Genomic DNA, 14,069 nt, shown 5'->3' with positions numbered 1-14,069 from the left:
CCGTCCCCCCCCCCCCCCGGCATCTGATCATGACAGGGAGCAACTGAGTGGCGGCTCAGGGGATCTGTGTGATCCCGCCACTGCGTGTTTATTTTGATGCGGCTCAGAAAAGCCGCGCTTTGGCCGTGCCTCCCCCCCCCTGGTGTGACCGAACCTGAGTGTGTGTGTCTCATCCAAATCAGCCTGCAGCCAAACCCGGGGGGGGGGAGAGTGTGTGTTTGTGTCTCAGCCAAATCAGCCAGACACTGCAGGAGTTAGAGTCCTTAAAGAGTCCTTTGCCTCTGGAAGTGAGTCAGTGGCTCACATCTGAAGCACTGGTGACTGAAGCCTCTCATGTGAGCAGTGAAAACAGCTACTTTCTTGAGTCCAGTGGCACCTTTAAGACCAACAAAGTGTTATTTGTGTGCATAAGCTTTCATGTGCAAGCACACTTCATCAGACTTCTTTCTTGGCTCAGGTGAGATAAATCAGCTTTTCTTCAAAATAGGGGGGGGGTCCTTGGGTCAAGGTCAGACAACAGATCTTTGGGCTAGTTACTGATCTCTCCATCATGCTGTACTGGTGCTGCATTTTCCCATTAGCAATGAAGGCAACAAGAAACCATCTCAGGCTGCAATCCTAAAAACACTTTCCTGGGAGGCTGAAAAAAATTGGACGCTTCTGAGCAGATTGGCTTCGGATTGCTCATTCATAAACATCCCGGTTGAAAGATATACATCTTTTAAAAATGTGTATAAATAAATAATAGCACTTTATTTCTGTTTCTTTTTCTGATCCAGAACATATATTTTTCACCAAGCCCTGCACCAAGATGAATTTCGACTCTTTATGCAAACCACACTAATTAGTTCTATCTCTGCAGTATTTTGTCATTTTAACTAAAGCTTTCTTAATTCAGTCTTTAATGAACTTCCTCCAGAGGGCTTTATGCAGGTTTAAAATAAAATTCTATCAATCTAAACAATAAAATAGCCATAGCCATTTAGAATATTACAATACTGTATAGAAGTCAGCCATTAAAAGCCATCCCAAGCAAGGATTTAAATCACTTCGGGAAAGTATTAAGGCTCGGACTTTGGTGAGACTGCAGAGAGAGTGAATTGCAAAGCTTTAGAACACATGTGCACATGAAACTGCCTTATACTGAATCAGACCCTTGGCCATCAAAGTCAGTATGGTCTACTCAGACTGGTAATGGCTGTTCAAGGTCTCAGGCCTCTGCCTGCCAGATCTTTTAACTGGAGATACCAAGGATTGAACTTGGGACCTTCTGTAGGTCAAGCAGATGCTCTACCACTGATCCACAGTCGCTAAGACACCGAGTGTTCTAGCATACGTTTGTGGTACAGACTTGGTACAATCCACTAGGATCATATTCTCCCGAGAAGATCGCTTCAGAAGGGGCCAGAGATACACTCTACTTCATTCCTACTAGGCTTATGCAGGAGTTGTTTTCTGGTAGATTCTGCCACTGGAACATTTAGGAGTATTTTGGAATGTCCTTCAACATTACTCTGGCTCAGTTCAAACATAACATGAGGCCATAATTTAATTATACTTTGATTAGTGTGCCTAACTGAGTGCAGGCCATGGTACTGGTTAATTAGGGTCCCTCAAACTAGAATGAAACCATAGTTTCAAGTTGGATAACTAAACCAAAGTTAGTCTTAGCTATGGCTTTGTACAGTGTATGAATGAAGCCATGCTGACTTAACCCTGGCTGGTTTCTTAGCACTGCACTCATCCCTGAATATAGAGATGCCTGGCCAAGCAAAGGTAAAACCACAATTTTTTTAAGGCAAACCAGGATCGGGTGATCATCTGTAAGCCAAATCCTGTTTTCATAAGCTAACAGTGGTTTTGGATCTTGTCACATGACTCGGCTGACACCCCCCCCCTCACTGTTGCTGGACTTGGAACTTCAGAGAAGCTCAGCCACGTTGGGAACCCTCAGTCTTCTAGATCAGCTAGGACCTCTGCTTGAACGGGGGAAGCGGGTTTACTGCACCACACCTGACCTCCACATTCCTCCTGGGTAGCGCGCCTTCCCTCTCTCTGTCCATGGCTCGCACACCTCAGGGCAATTCTCCCTGGCCCACTTGTGCTGCTCTCCTTTTATCCCTGCTCCCCCAGGCTTCCCCTGAGCCCCCCCTGCTGCCCTGCCCCATCATTTAATGAAGGACATCGAGTGGGGCCTCGGTGCCGGGCGTCGTTTCCTGAGCTGGGTGTTGCTTCGTCGGGCAGCTGCACCTGGGATGCTGGGCCCAGAGGCGTGCTCGGAAACTCACACCGGCCTGCAAGCCTGGCATGGCCATCTCCGTACCCAGGGGTTATTTCATAGAAAAAGAGGTGCAGGAGCTCATTAGCATAACTTATTTACATATGCCACACTCCCTGGCATCACCGGAAGTGTGTCAGAAGGCAACACCCACCGCTTAGGCTCCACTGGACTGCTTTGGATTGCTAGCTATGGTGGGGGGGAGGGGAACGCACAGATCTGCCCTCACAGAGGAGGGAGAGCTTGTACCTGAAGGCAGGCCGGGGGGGGGACTCTGCAATTTACCTGGCTGCTTCTTGCTCCTCATGGCCTGACTGAGGGCTGCTGGGACCAGGAGGTGGGGCTTGTTGCATGTGCCCACCCCCTGGACTCCTTACTGCCGGAGCTCCGCTCCTATGCGCTCCCACAGGAAATGATCCCTGTCCGTACCCCATGGGAGCCCCTCCTCCTCTGCCTCACAGCTGCTGGCCCCGGGGCGATGTGGTCTATGGGGAAGTGCCGTTGTTACACCTCTGCCTGGCTCCTTTGCCACCCCTTCCCTGATGCTCTGAGCCCCCAGGTGGTTGTGTACCTGGTTGCCGTGGAGCTCTCGAGTGGTGGATTGGTGGCCAGCTTCGGGGGGGGGGGAGGGCCGTGGGAGTCCCGTCATTGGGACAGATCTGAATTCAGCCTATGAAAAGTTTACTCTCAAAGTTAGAGATGGCCTAACCCGTTAAAGGTTCCGTATGCTTATGTCATACCTGAACAGCACGGGAGCTGATTCCCTGTGTTTTTTTTACCATGTGACAACTGAACAGTATAGGATTCCACCACCACCCAGAAAACACGAAAATGTGTAATGGATATAGCAGTTTGCTGACTGGAATGGATAAGTTAGATTTTTCTGCTACTTTTTTAAAAAACCCAAACAATTACACCTTCTGTTTTCAGTCATGATTTCAATGCAAAGCATAATTTTTTGTTAGTGGATATCATGTGGTTATGTTTGATGCATGGGTGAAAATGATGACTCCCTGAAATTTTGTGACCTTATGGGAAGTGATATAGGGCAGTGAATTTAAATTTAAATTTAAATTTTGAAAGAAGGAAATGACTTAAGAGGAAGAGACAGGTTTGGGGAAGTGCCCTAAAAGTGACATCACAGGGAGGAGCGGGGTTTTGATACAGTATGCTGGAAGTGACATCATCAGAAGGGGGTGGAGCTTTCGAAGTGACATCACTTGACCTTTGACCTGGAAGTGACATCACAGGACATGACATCATATAAATTGTGTCGCATCCTTGCTAGGCACCACCCCCAAAGTCCCCAGGTATTTCCTGAGTAGGACATGGCAACCCTATCATCAACATGTGTGGTACTGGATTGCCCTGAAGTCATGAATAATTGCCAGCTATGGCCATAGAAGGTTGTAGCATGGTCAGCAAGCAGCTGGCAACTGGCAGGAGTCTGGGGAAGACATGGGGGGCATTGTTGAGTGACAGCACAACATCACTTCCTGGGATAACCCAGAAATGATATCACACCTCCTGAAGAGTTACAGAGAACTCTATGGTAAAGCCATAGTGTTTCCAGCAATTCCTAGAGCAGAATGATGTAACTTCTGGGTTTTCTGTGGAAGTGAAGTCATGCCATTGACAGTGGTGATTTAAAAAAAATATTTTTTTCAGGAGCAGCGGCAAGAAATGGGGATCTATTTTGTGATCTATTTCTCAAGGGTAAATAGGGAAGATCAGAGTATAGTTCCAATTTCTATAACTAGTGTGAAGAGGAAGGCTACAGGTATAGAGAATTGATTCATGTTTCTGACATCTGTGAAGGCTTTTCCAGTGTGGAAATTCACATTCATTTATCTTCTCTCTCTCTTTGTCATTCATTATGGCCCCACATAATTATGAGCTTAATGATCTTTAACCTTGACAGGAGCAAAGGGCTCTGAATCTTGGCAATCACTTTGCATTTACATGCATATTTTATAGAATTGAAGAAATGCTCCTTGGGGACAAAATTTCTGCACTTAATGACTTCAGATATCTTCTTAACTAATTGAAGAAATGCTCCTTGGGGACAAAATTTCTGCACTTAATGACTTCAGATATCTTCTTCCCCCCCCCCCCCCGCTGTGACAAAAATGACAATGGTTTGGGGGGGAACTATGTCACCAAGTGTGGAGCTAACCTGCTGATTTGCTTATTTGTTGGGGTAGCCTGTAGTAGTATTGCTGAATGCCATGCGAATGGTTTTCAGATAACTAGCTTCATGTGCTTTGAGCAAAGCCAGATGCTAGAAAGAAAAACATAGCACTTGAGCGTATCAAAGTGTATTATAACATACAACAATATTAAAGCAGATACTAATACACAAAAAAATGGTAAGTTTCAGGTGAAGGTGAACTTCTATCAAAATGCAAGTGAATCCGACAAAATCCTCCGGAATGACTCTTCGTTTCGCCTCTTCATCAGAAAAATTCCTACACCTATGCTTGTCTAGTTTCATTCATACCACAGTTTGACATATCATATACAAATCTTCTCCTGGTTTTTCTACCATAAATACATTCTTAAATCAAATGTAGCACTTGAGCGTATCAAAGTGTATTATAACATACAACAATATTAAAGCAGATACTAATACACAAAAAAATGGTAAGTTTCAGGTGAAGGTGAACTTCTATCAAAATGCAAGTGAATCCGACAAAATCCTCCGGAATGACTCTTCGTTTCGCCTCTTCATCAGAAAAATTCCTACACCTAGTTCATGATGCAAACTAAGTCACGCCCGGTGAAACATTTGATTTAAGAATGTATTTATGGTAGAAAAACCAGGAGAAGATTTGTATATGATATGTCAAACTGTGGTATGAATGAAACTAGACAAGCATAGGTGTAGGAATTTTTCTGATGAAGAGGCGAAACGAAGAGTCATTCCGGAGGATTTTGTCGGATTCACTTGCATTTTGATAGAAGTTCACCTTCACCTGAAACTTACCATTCTTTTGTGTATTAGTATCTGCTTTAATATTGTTGTATGTTATAATACACTTTGATACGCTCAAGCGCTTTGTTCTATCAGTCTGTGTTTCTTTTGTTTAGATCATCTCAGGACTGTGTTCTCCATCGCATATGAGAAAGAAAAACATGGCATTTTAGTCAATATCAGGTCTTTATTTTAAAATTTAGAAAGGTGATGATCATTTTAGCCTGGCATTAGTGTGAAGGGAGAAGGAAAGCCAGTTTGATGCAGTGATTGAGCGACTCTCTTCAAACATTCTGTTTATGCAAACTGTGAGCCTTCCAGTTGAATGTAAAAGAAACACGATACATGCAGTCACCTTTTTATATTGGGCAGTTGTGTAGATTTTCCATGTGGGTCCAGCTTTCATTCACACAGTCCAGAGACTTTGAATCTGAATTTCCTTGTTTCTGTGTGCTGCTAAAGTCTACCTTGTATGTGGTATGAAGACGTCAGTGCCTCTTTGAGAAGACATGTTTGCTCAGCGAACATCAGCACAGTTGTGATCAGCCACATCCTCTAATCTGCATAGCTGCCTCAGTACAGTTTTTCAATGCACCAGACTCTCCCTGCCCCCAGTTTATGCCATGTGCAAGTTACAATTTTTAGGAGACTGTGGCTGAGTGGTAGAACATATACTTTGGTTACATTCATTGGTTAAAATGTAGCCAAAAATAATGCACATTTTAGTCCTAATAAAATGGGAGTGTTAAGAATGTACTTGAGTCTGTATGTGTTTCTGTAGATGGGTATCTATATTTAAGATTTTAAATAATTTAAATACTGAATGCAGATTTTAGAGCTTATTATATTTTAAATTTAATTCAAATTCCAGTGTTGTAAGTTGTCTAATTTGTATATTGTTTAAATTTTAAATTGTAATGGCCATTGGCTACACAATAAATTTTACTACTTGAGTCTGTTTTTCAAATCTTTAAGATTAGTAGTTGGGGATAGAGGGCTAGGGGACTTGCCATTCAATTATATCTTTACAACCCTATTTTTTAAAAAAATAACACCTTTCAAAAGCATGGATACTTCCAAAATTCCCTGCATCCGATGTTCGACCAAGATTTTGGAGTTCCAAATTATAAAGTCCTGTATGCATCATTGGTTCACCTTTTATTCCCAATTTGATACAAAGTTGCATATGTGCTCTTTGCCACAACTGTCACTTCTTTCATTTACTTTATGTAATTTTATGTCTTCCTCCTGCTGTACATTAACAATGCAAGGTAAAAAAGGTAAAGGTTCCCTTGCTCAAATCTGACTCTAGGGTTGCGGTGCTCATCTCCGTTTCAAAGCTGAAGAGCCAGCGCTGTCTGAAGACGTTTCCATGGTCATGTGGCCGGCATGACTAAACACCAAGGCGCACGGAACGCTGTTACCTTCCCACTGAAGTGGTACCTATTTATCTACTTGCAATTTCTTGCTTTCAAACTTCTAGGTTGGCAGGAGCTGGAGCTAGAGACGGGAGCTCACTCCGTCATGCGGCACACTCGGGTCTCGAACTGCTGAACTACCGACCTTCCACAGCCTGCAGTTCAGCATCTTAACCACTTGAGCCACCTCAGCTCCACTTAACAATGCAAACATATACTTTATTATTTTTTTAAAAAAAGCTTGGTATGGCCATGCATATGACAGCATTAAGTTTCCTTTGGCGGGGTATCTTATGGAGGTGCATGTGCTCTGACACGTTGCTAAAACAATGTAGAGAAGAATTATTGGTGTGATTGTACATGCACACACTGCAACTGCTTCTTTTGTGGGCCTTGATCATTAATAGTGTAAAACAGCTGCAGTCGAGTCCACTAGGACCGTAAAGACCAACAAGATTTCCACGGTATAAGCTTTCAAGAGTCAAAGCTTCCTTTGTCAGATGAAGGGAGCTTTGACTCTTGGAGGCTTCCACCCCCAAAATCTTGTTGGTCTCTATGGAGTTATTGGAATTGAATCTAGCTGTTCTATTGCAGTCTAACATGGCTACCCTCTGAAACTGTCTTAATAATGTAGGTGAAACTGATCATGTACATGGATGGAAGGACTTAAAGCTGAAGCACGCAACACATTTTCAATTCAGGAATTGATTTTGGACATTATTCTAGCTCCAATGGGATTAAGGGGGAATGGAACTTGGTGCACGGGGGAATTCTGCGCCATTAAAGAAATGGAAGTGGTTATCTTCTCATCCCTATTTGAGCGTTAGGTTCAGAAATCTCCGTTTTTTTAAAAAATGAAACCACAGGTAGCTCTGACTTGCATGTGCACGTAGGTGTTTGAGCCATCGCTCTGTCCATTTATAGAACAATATGAGATTACTTTAAATCCATAATGCAGTGCTAGAATCCAGGGATTGGCTTCTATCAGACAAATAAATCCTGACAACAGGGAACATACTCTAAAAGTGATTAATAATGATTAATAATAATCCCAGCAGGTCTTACATAATGCCCAGGGTGACTTGCATAATAACTTGTGATGGCGTACAAGCTGACTTATTTTGAAAGAGAACTTCCCCGTCTGGCAACTTGTTTCAGTGAAATACTCTTTCAGGAGTAGCCTTTTGGAAATGACTCCCCCCCCCCTTTATTATTGTTCAATTAAACAATTGAGTCAAACTGAAAGGCTCTTTTATCAACACTGTCAATTACACTAAATTAGTGTGATCAGATTTGCTGAATGCAAAGCAATCTTCCTTAAAGTCCTACCACTGCTTTCAAGAAACCGTCTGGAAAGAATATCCAAAGTATGGAAATAAATCAATGGATTAAAAAGCAAATTATATCCTAAATGCTTCATCCCCTCTTTGATGTCCTCGTTTAGGATGTTCAATGCTTTTGTTCATTTGGGGTGATAATAGATCAGAAGACATTTACATTAGGAAAGAGAGGGTTTATATATATAAAACAGCTGTTTTATAAAAATAGAAATGTCTAATTATACCTATGATTACATTTAATTTTGATTAGTATGCATGCAAATCCTTCCTATCCTGGTGTGTTCAAGCTGATATGGATCCTTAAAGCGTGGATGAAAGCACAAACAGAGAAGAGGAACATTTGGCAAAGCCCATATAAAAGAAAAATGGGCAAGCACCACATTTTTTAAAAAAAAATCACTAAAATGCTTATTTCTCATTTCAGCTACACACGGATTTGGATCCCGGAAGCAGCAAGATCAAGTACATCCTCTCAGGTGACGGAGCAGGGACTATCTTTGTGATCAATGACAAGACAGGTGATATACATGCAATGAAAAGACTTGACCGGGAAGAAAAAGCTGAATATACGCTAACGGCCCAAGCAGTCGATAGGGATACAAACAAACCCCTGGAGCCTCCTTCAGAATTCATCATTAAGGTTCAGGACATCAATGACAATGCTCCGGAGTTTGTTGACGGTCCATATCATGCAACTGTTCCAGAAATGTCCATCGTGGGTATGTATGCAAGCCTAAGTACCGTTGTGAGACCCAGTTTAAACGTTGTTCAGTATCCTCAGAGCAAACTGTCCACCAAACAAAAGATACAGTTCTTGATTTCACTCCTACCTCTCCTTTGGCCCTGACCAAAATGGCCCAGGCTAGCTTGATCTCATCATATCTTGCAAGCTAAGCAGTGTGGCCCCTTAGTAGTACTTGGACAGGTGACCACCAAGGAAGTCCATGATCACTACATGGAGGCAGGCAGTGAGAAACCATCTCTGTTCACCCCTTGCCTGGAAAACCTCTTGAGGGGTCTCCATAAGACAGTTGCCTCTTGATGGCACTTTACAACCATACCTTGCATTTGCACACAAAACTCTCATGGTTTCAGCCACTCTGAATGACTAGCTATTATAGGGGATTTTTTTCCCCTCTTTCATTGCTCTATAATGATTTCAGTGAGTTGTATTTGTATTCCATTCGTGGCCTTGTGTGGTTAGAATGTTGTCTCTGAGACATATTTATCAAGATGTGTTCCAGCACGCCACTTTAATCCTATTGGTATCTTGTTATCTTGCTGATGCTTAATTGTCTCTTTGTGTGCAATCTTCTCCACAGATGTGCCACTTGTGATATGTGGCTACATATTTATTTTCCCCTGTACTGGTAATTAGCCTGAAAAGCTAAAAACAGTGATGTTCTATCGGGGAATGGATGGTGAGAACTTTGAGCGGGTCTAATGAATTAGCCATTTGACCAGGAACAGGTGAAGCAGAAATGTAGAAGAAAGAACCTTGAAAAGGTAGAGAGGAATAAAATAAGGTGATGGTCATTAACTGATTCAAACATCAGTAGGGTGGGGACCATACTTTAATAATAGAGCACATGCTTTTCTGGAGACTTTCTTCTTAGGGTTGCCAGGTCCCTACCTTTTTCTGGCTGGGGGAGAAACTCTTCTCCCAGCATCTTCTGGAGATGACATCACCCTGAAGTGATGTCATCACACTAGGCACATCACCAAGGGGACGCTCTAGCATTCAACTAGAAACTCTATGATACCATAGAGTTTTCAGGCCAAATGCTAGAACATCCTCCCAGTGACGTGCCCAGTCCAGGCACTTGGGGGGTGGGGTTCCCTCACTGGTCGGATCCGGGCCGGTGGATCGGGGGGGCCTAAAACGGGCAACCCCCCCACCAGGGGATCTGGCAGCCCTATTTCTTAGAAGATTAAGGCTGAGCCTCAAGTTCCCTTCCTGATATTAAAGTCTGAGCATGACCAGAGGTGTGAACCTTTTGGTGTGACCCAAATAACAGGAAGCCGAGGACTGGATCCAGATTGTTGGATGTCAGACTGGAACTTTCCTGCTTCCCCTTTTCCGAGTGCAGCCCACTGACCTCAGCAAACAACTGCTCCTGGAGGTACTTCCCCCCCCCCCCCCGAGCGGAACAGTTTACATCCTGAGCAGAATAGAATTGCTGTAATCTTAAAATGGACAATGGGCAGGGCAAGACCCTGCACGTTTCCAGATTGCTGCTGAGCAGGGCTTTATGTGTTAATGAGCATCCGCTCACACACATAGCTTAGAGGGAACTACGCCTGGTGGACAGAGGACCCAGAGGAATGACATGAGAAGGTTCTGCAGTAAGAAGGGGCAACTGGTGGCAATTGACAGTTTAGTATGAAGCCAACCCATAGGACTCTCACCCTATGACTTTGAGTGAGTCAGCCCAGTGAGCTCTCAGACCAGCTGTGGGGTTATACTGAATTTCCTATTTGTTTGTCTAATGATATTTATGGGATGTTTTTCCATAAGCCATTTCCAGTCACCAGTGGCAAGAAAAGTGGGATATAATTACTTAAACAAATACATGCATGTATAGAATTACTAGCCCCCAACCTCTGGACTCTATTCCCCACTGCTGATTGCCGGGCCAATGGGAGGACTTCACCAGCATCAAGATGAGGCCTAGCAGTGCAGCAACATCACTTCCAGTGCACACAGAAAGTTATGTCATCACATCACCAGCAATATGGGGGGTTCCGGTATTTGGGTAAAAACGTAGCAACCCTGTATGTGTGCATGCAGTGAAATGAGTTGAGATGCCAAGTCCAAAGCAATAGCAAGTCAAGACGAAAGCTGAGGTGAGGTTTTAGTAAAGGTGAGTTTGGGACATTGAGGTCCTGATCAGACAGGTTTTTAGATCCGCGCCATGAGTGCCTGGTGGATTTAAAGGTCATGACCAGACAGCAGCATCTGGGAAATGTGCCTGTTCTGTGAGCATCCCATTTTGCCACGCTTTGGAGCTGTACTTAAAATATACTAGTTAAAATCTGGAGTTTTCGCTTCCTGATGGGCCACTTGCAGACCTTCCCCCATCTGATCATTCCAGCGTGCAATCCTTCTGTCGGGATGGTCTGATGTCCAACCATCCCAAGAGGGCGCCATTTAAAAAAAAAATCTTACAGATATGCACATAAATGTGTAAACACGTGACAGCCGCAGAGCTCTGCTCAAACATTGACAATTTCATGTTTCTAAACGGCCTGTGAATTTTATGAACTTCATTAATTAAAAAGGTACCTAGAGAGAGGTACCAGTGGCGGTGCTTTAAACATTCAACTCCACACATGTGCGGAAAAACAAGTACACGTTGAGGACAGTTCAATGTTCCCTCTAAGCTGTGGAGTCTTGTGAGCAAAAATTCTACTTTGTGAGCTGCTGGCATTAAAGTTGTGAGCAAACAATTTGGCTACTGCATAAATTAATTTGTTCTGGAGCCATCCTTTCTGAGCTAAGACAAAAATGTGTGAGCCAGAGGCTAAAAAACTATGAGCTAGCTCACACTAACTCAGCTTAGAGGGAACACTGGTTGAGGTGCAGATGCGCATGTGCAAACAGTTTGTTTTTTTAAAAAACCCAACCGCGTGGCTCCTTCAGGTGGATGCCGTCTAAACAATCCACTGCAGAGTATGCGCACGGTAAGGGGAGCTGTCTGGTTGTGCAATGCCGGATTTAAAAAAAAACGGGATCAAATTAGAGCTGGACTAATTGTGGTATTAGGTGTCTGTCTGAACGCACCCTATGATGGGGAAAAGGAAACACAGAACAAAAGTGTGACCAGGAAGGACTTGCAGGGCCACAGAGGAGAGCAAGGTGAGAAAAGGAAGCGTGCACAGGAGCTTGAAGATACTCACTTGCACATGCAGATTGTGCACAGGCAAAATGTTCTTCAGAAGGAGAAGCTGACATGGGGCAAAAAGCTGAGGGAGCAAGAGAGTCAAGAGAGTCTATGTGGGCTTAAGCAATGGGGCGGGGTAGTGTGCCTGGGGCCTCAAGCTCAGAGAAGGGCTCAAGTTTTGACACCTGGCATTTGAGAATGTTCATAACTTTCTATTTCTCACTCTTACTTTGCTGTCTTGTTTTGTTTTTGTGGGCCATTATCTTTATTTTTTTTATTAAGGGGAGGTGGCCTGGGCCTCTCTCTACTTCTGAGAGGGCCTCTTTGGGCCTAAGAAACTCACTGGGCCTTGCCCTGGAGCAGTGGTCAGTTCGTAGAAAAAGAGCTAGGGGAACTCATTAGCATAACTCATTAGCATATGCCACACCCCCTGACATCAGGGGCCCGGCGGTGGACCTGCAAGGCCAGCGGGAGTGCGAGGAAGCCCCGCCAAGGCCCTCCCTGGCCCCAGGCAGGCAGGGGTGGGGAGAGGCGGGGAGGAAGCAACTTACCCTCCCTCTTCTCCTGCCTCCTCCTGGCTGAATGAGGGCTGGAAGCAGGGTGGCCGGAAGCAGGGGCAGGGCTTCATCATGTGCCCCGCCCCCTGCACATCCCCCGGGGGAACTGTGTTCCCCCGCGTTCCCCCCGAAATGACCTCTGCCCTGGAGTAGAACTTCAAAGGTGCTGGGTTCATCTCAGTTCACAGTGTTTGGTTATTTACTTACCGTATTACTAGTTCATACCACCTTTTTCCCTGAAACATCCCTCCTATTTTAACTCTCAGTGACACTATGGCATATTTACAGTTTCCATTCCCCAGTTGGTGGAGGCGGGTAGCCTGGTTTTGTGGGCTCCTGCCCACTGCCTGCCAGCTGGCAAGAAGGAAGAACCCCCCCCCAAGCAACATTGTGCAACGTTTCTATATCACCTGAAGTGACGTGGGCAAAACTCTATGGTTTGAGTTCAATTTTACCATAGATGTTTGCTCCCAAAACAGAGTGCCACCCCTGATGAGTTGACGTCACTTCTGGATGACATAGGCATGGTTTCCAATGCTACTTCCAGTGACATCAGCATGTTGGGGGTGACGCTTCAGCTCCCGGAACCCCCCCCCTCCCAGCCAGCGTCTCTAACGGACCTGGCAACCCTAAGCATAAGTCAGGCTGGGAGACATATTTATTTATTTATTATTTGGATTTCTATCCTGCCCTCTCCTGCTAGTGGGATCTGGGTGGGTTACAACAGGCAAATAAAACAGTTAAAACAACTTCAACATAATTACGGTTAAAAACCTATAAAACCCAGATTAGCATAACACATCATGGTGAACTGATAATTTAACAAAGCTCCCAGGTGCATGTTGTATATGTGTCCAAAAAGAGCCAACGTATTGAGCAAGTGGGCAAGAGCCTCCACCTATGGCACAGGTTTACATTGTGCACAGCATAGGGGCGAATTAGAGCCTGGGAGTTCGGTGTAATTGGACACTCGCTGCCTCAGCCAAAGTCCTGACAGAACAACTCTGTTTTACAGGCCCTGCGGAACTGTAATAAGTCTCACAGGGCCCTGATCTCACTTGGAAGAGTTTCCCAGGAGGCTGGAGCTGGAGCTGGAGCTGAAAAGACTCTGGCTCGGGTCGAGTCTAAGTGGATGTCTTTGGGGCCAGATTACCAGAAGATGTTGTTCTGACGAGCGCAAAGCTCTTCGGGGTACATATAGGGAGAGACGGTCCTGCTGCCTTTATGCTTTTAGCCTCAAATAAGAGCAAAATAGTTGCACATGTAGCAAACCAGGCCTCTAGGATGAGGTGTTCTTTCTGACCACAGATTCCAGTGTATTTTATTTGGATTTGTGCTGTAATGCCAATAAAGGTCTCTGTGTGTGTGACAGTGTTCCCTCTAAGTTGAGTTAGTATGAGCTAGCTCACAGTTGTTTAGCCTCCTGCTCACCCATTCTTGTCTTAGCTCAGGAAGGAGGGCTCCAGAGCAAACTGATTTATGCAGTAGCCAAATCGCTCACTCACAGGTTTAATGCCAGTTGCTCACAAAGTAGAATTTTTGCTCACAAGACTCCACAGCTTAGAGGGAGCATTGGTGTGTGTGTGTGAGTGTGTGTGTGTGTGTGTGTGTGTGTGTG

At 44.5% G+C, this 14,069-nt stretch overlaps 1 protein-coding gene across 1 annotated transcript in view; it reads left to right on the top strand.

Moving 5' to 3' along the window:
- The window catches only part of LOC107106192 (cadherin-8-like), a 299,351-nt gene that overhangs the window by 5,637 nt on the left and 279,645 nt on the right, over positions 1–14,069 (top strand). Inside the window, exon 2 of the mRNA XM_015406302.1 lies at positions 8,435–8,729. Coding sequence (XP_015261788.1) covers positions 8,435–8,729 — 295 coding nt within the window. The remainder of the gene's footprint in view (positions 1–8,434; positions 8,730–14,069) is intronic.

This window comes from Gekko japonicus, unplaced genomic scaffold (genome assembly GCF_001447785.1).
Source record: "Gekko japonicus isolate JY-2015 unplaced genomic scaffold, Gekko_japonicus_V1.1 scaffold1805, whole genome shotgun sequence".
NCBI classification, from domain to species: Eukaryota; Metazoa; Chordata; class Lepidosauria; order Squamata; family Gekkonidae; genus Gekko; species Gekko japonicus.
This window is presented reverse-complemented; position numbering and strand designations above follow the sequence as displayed.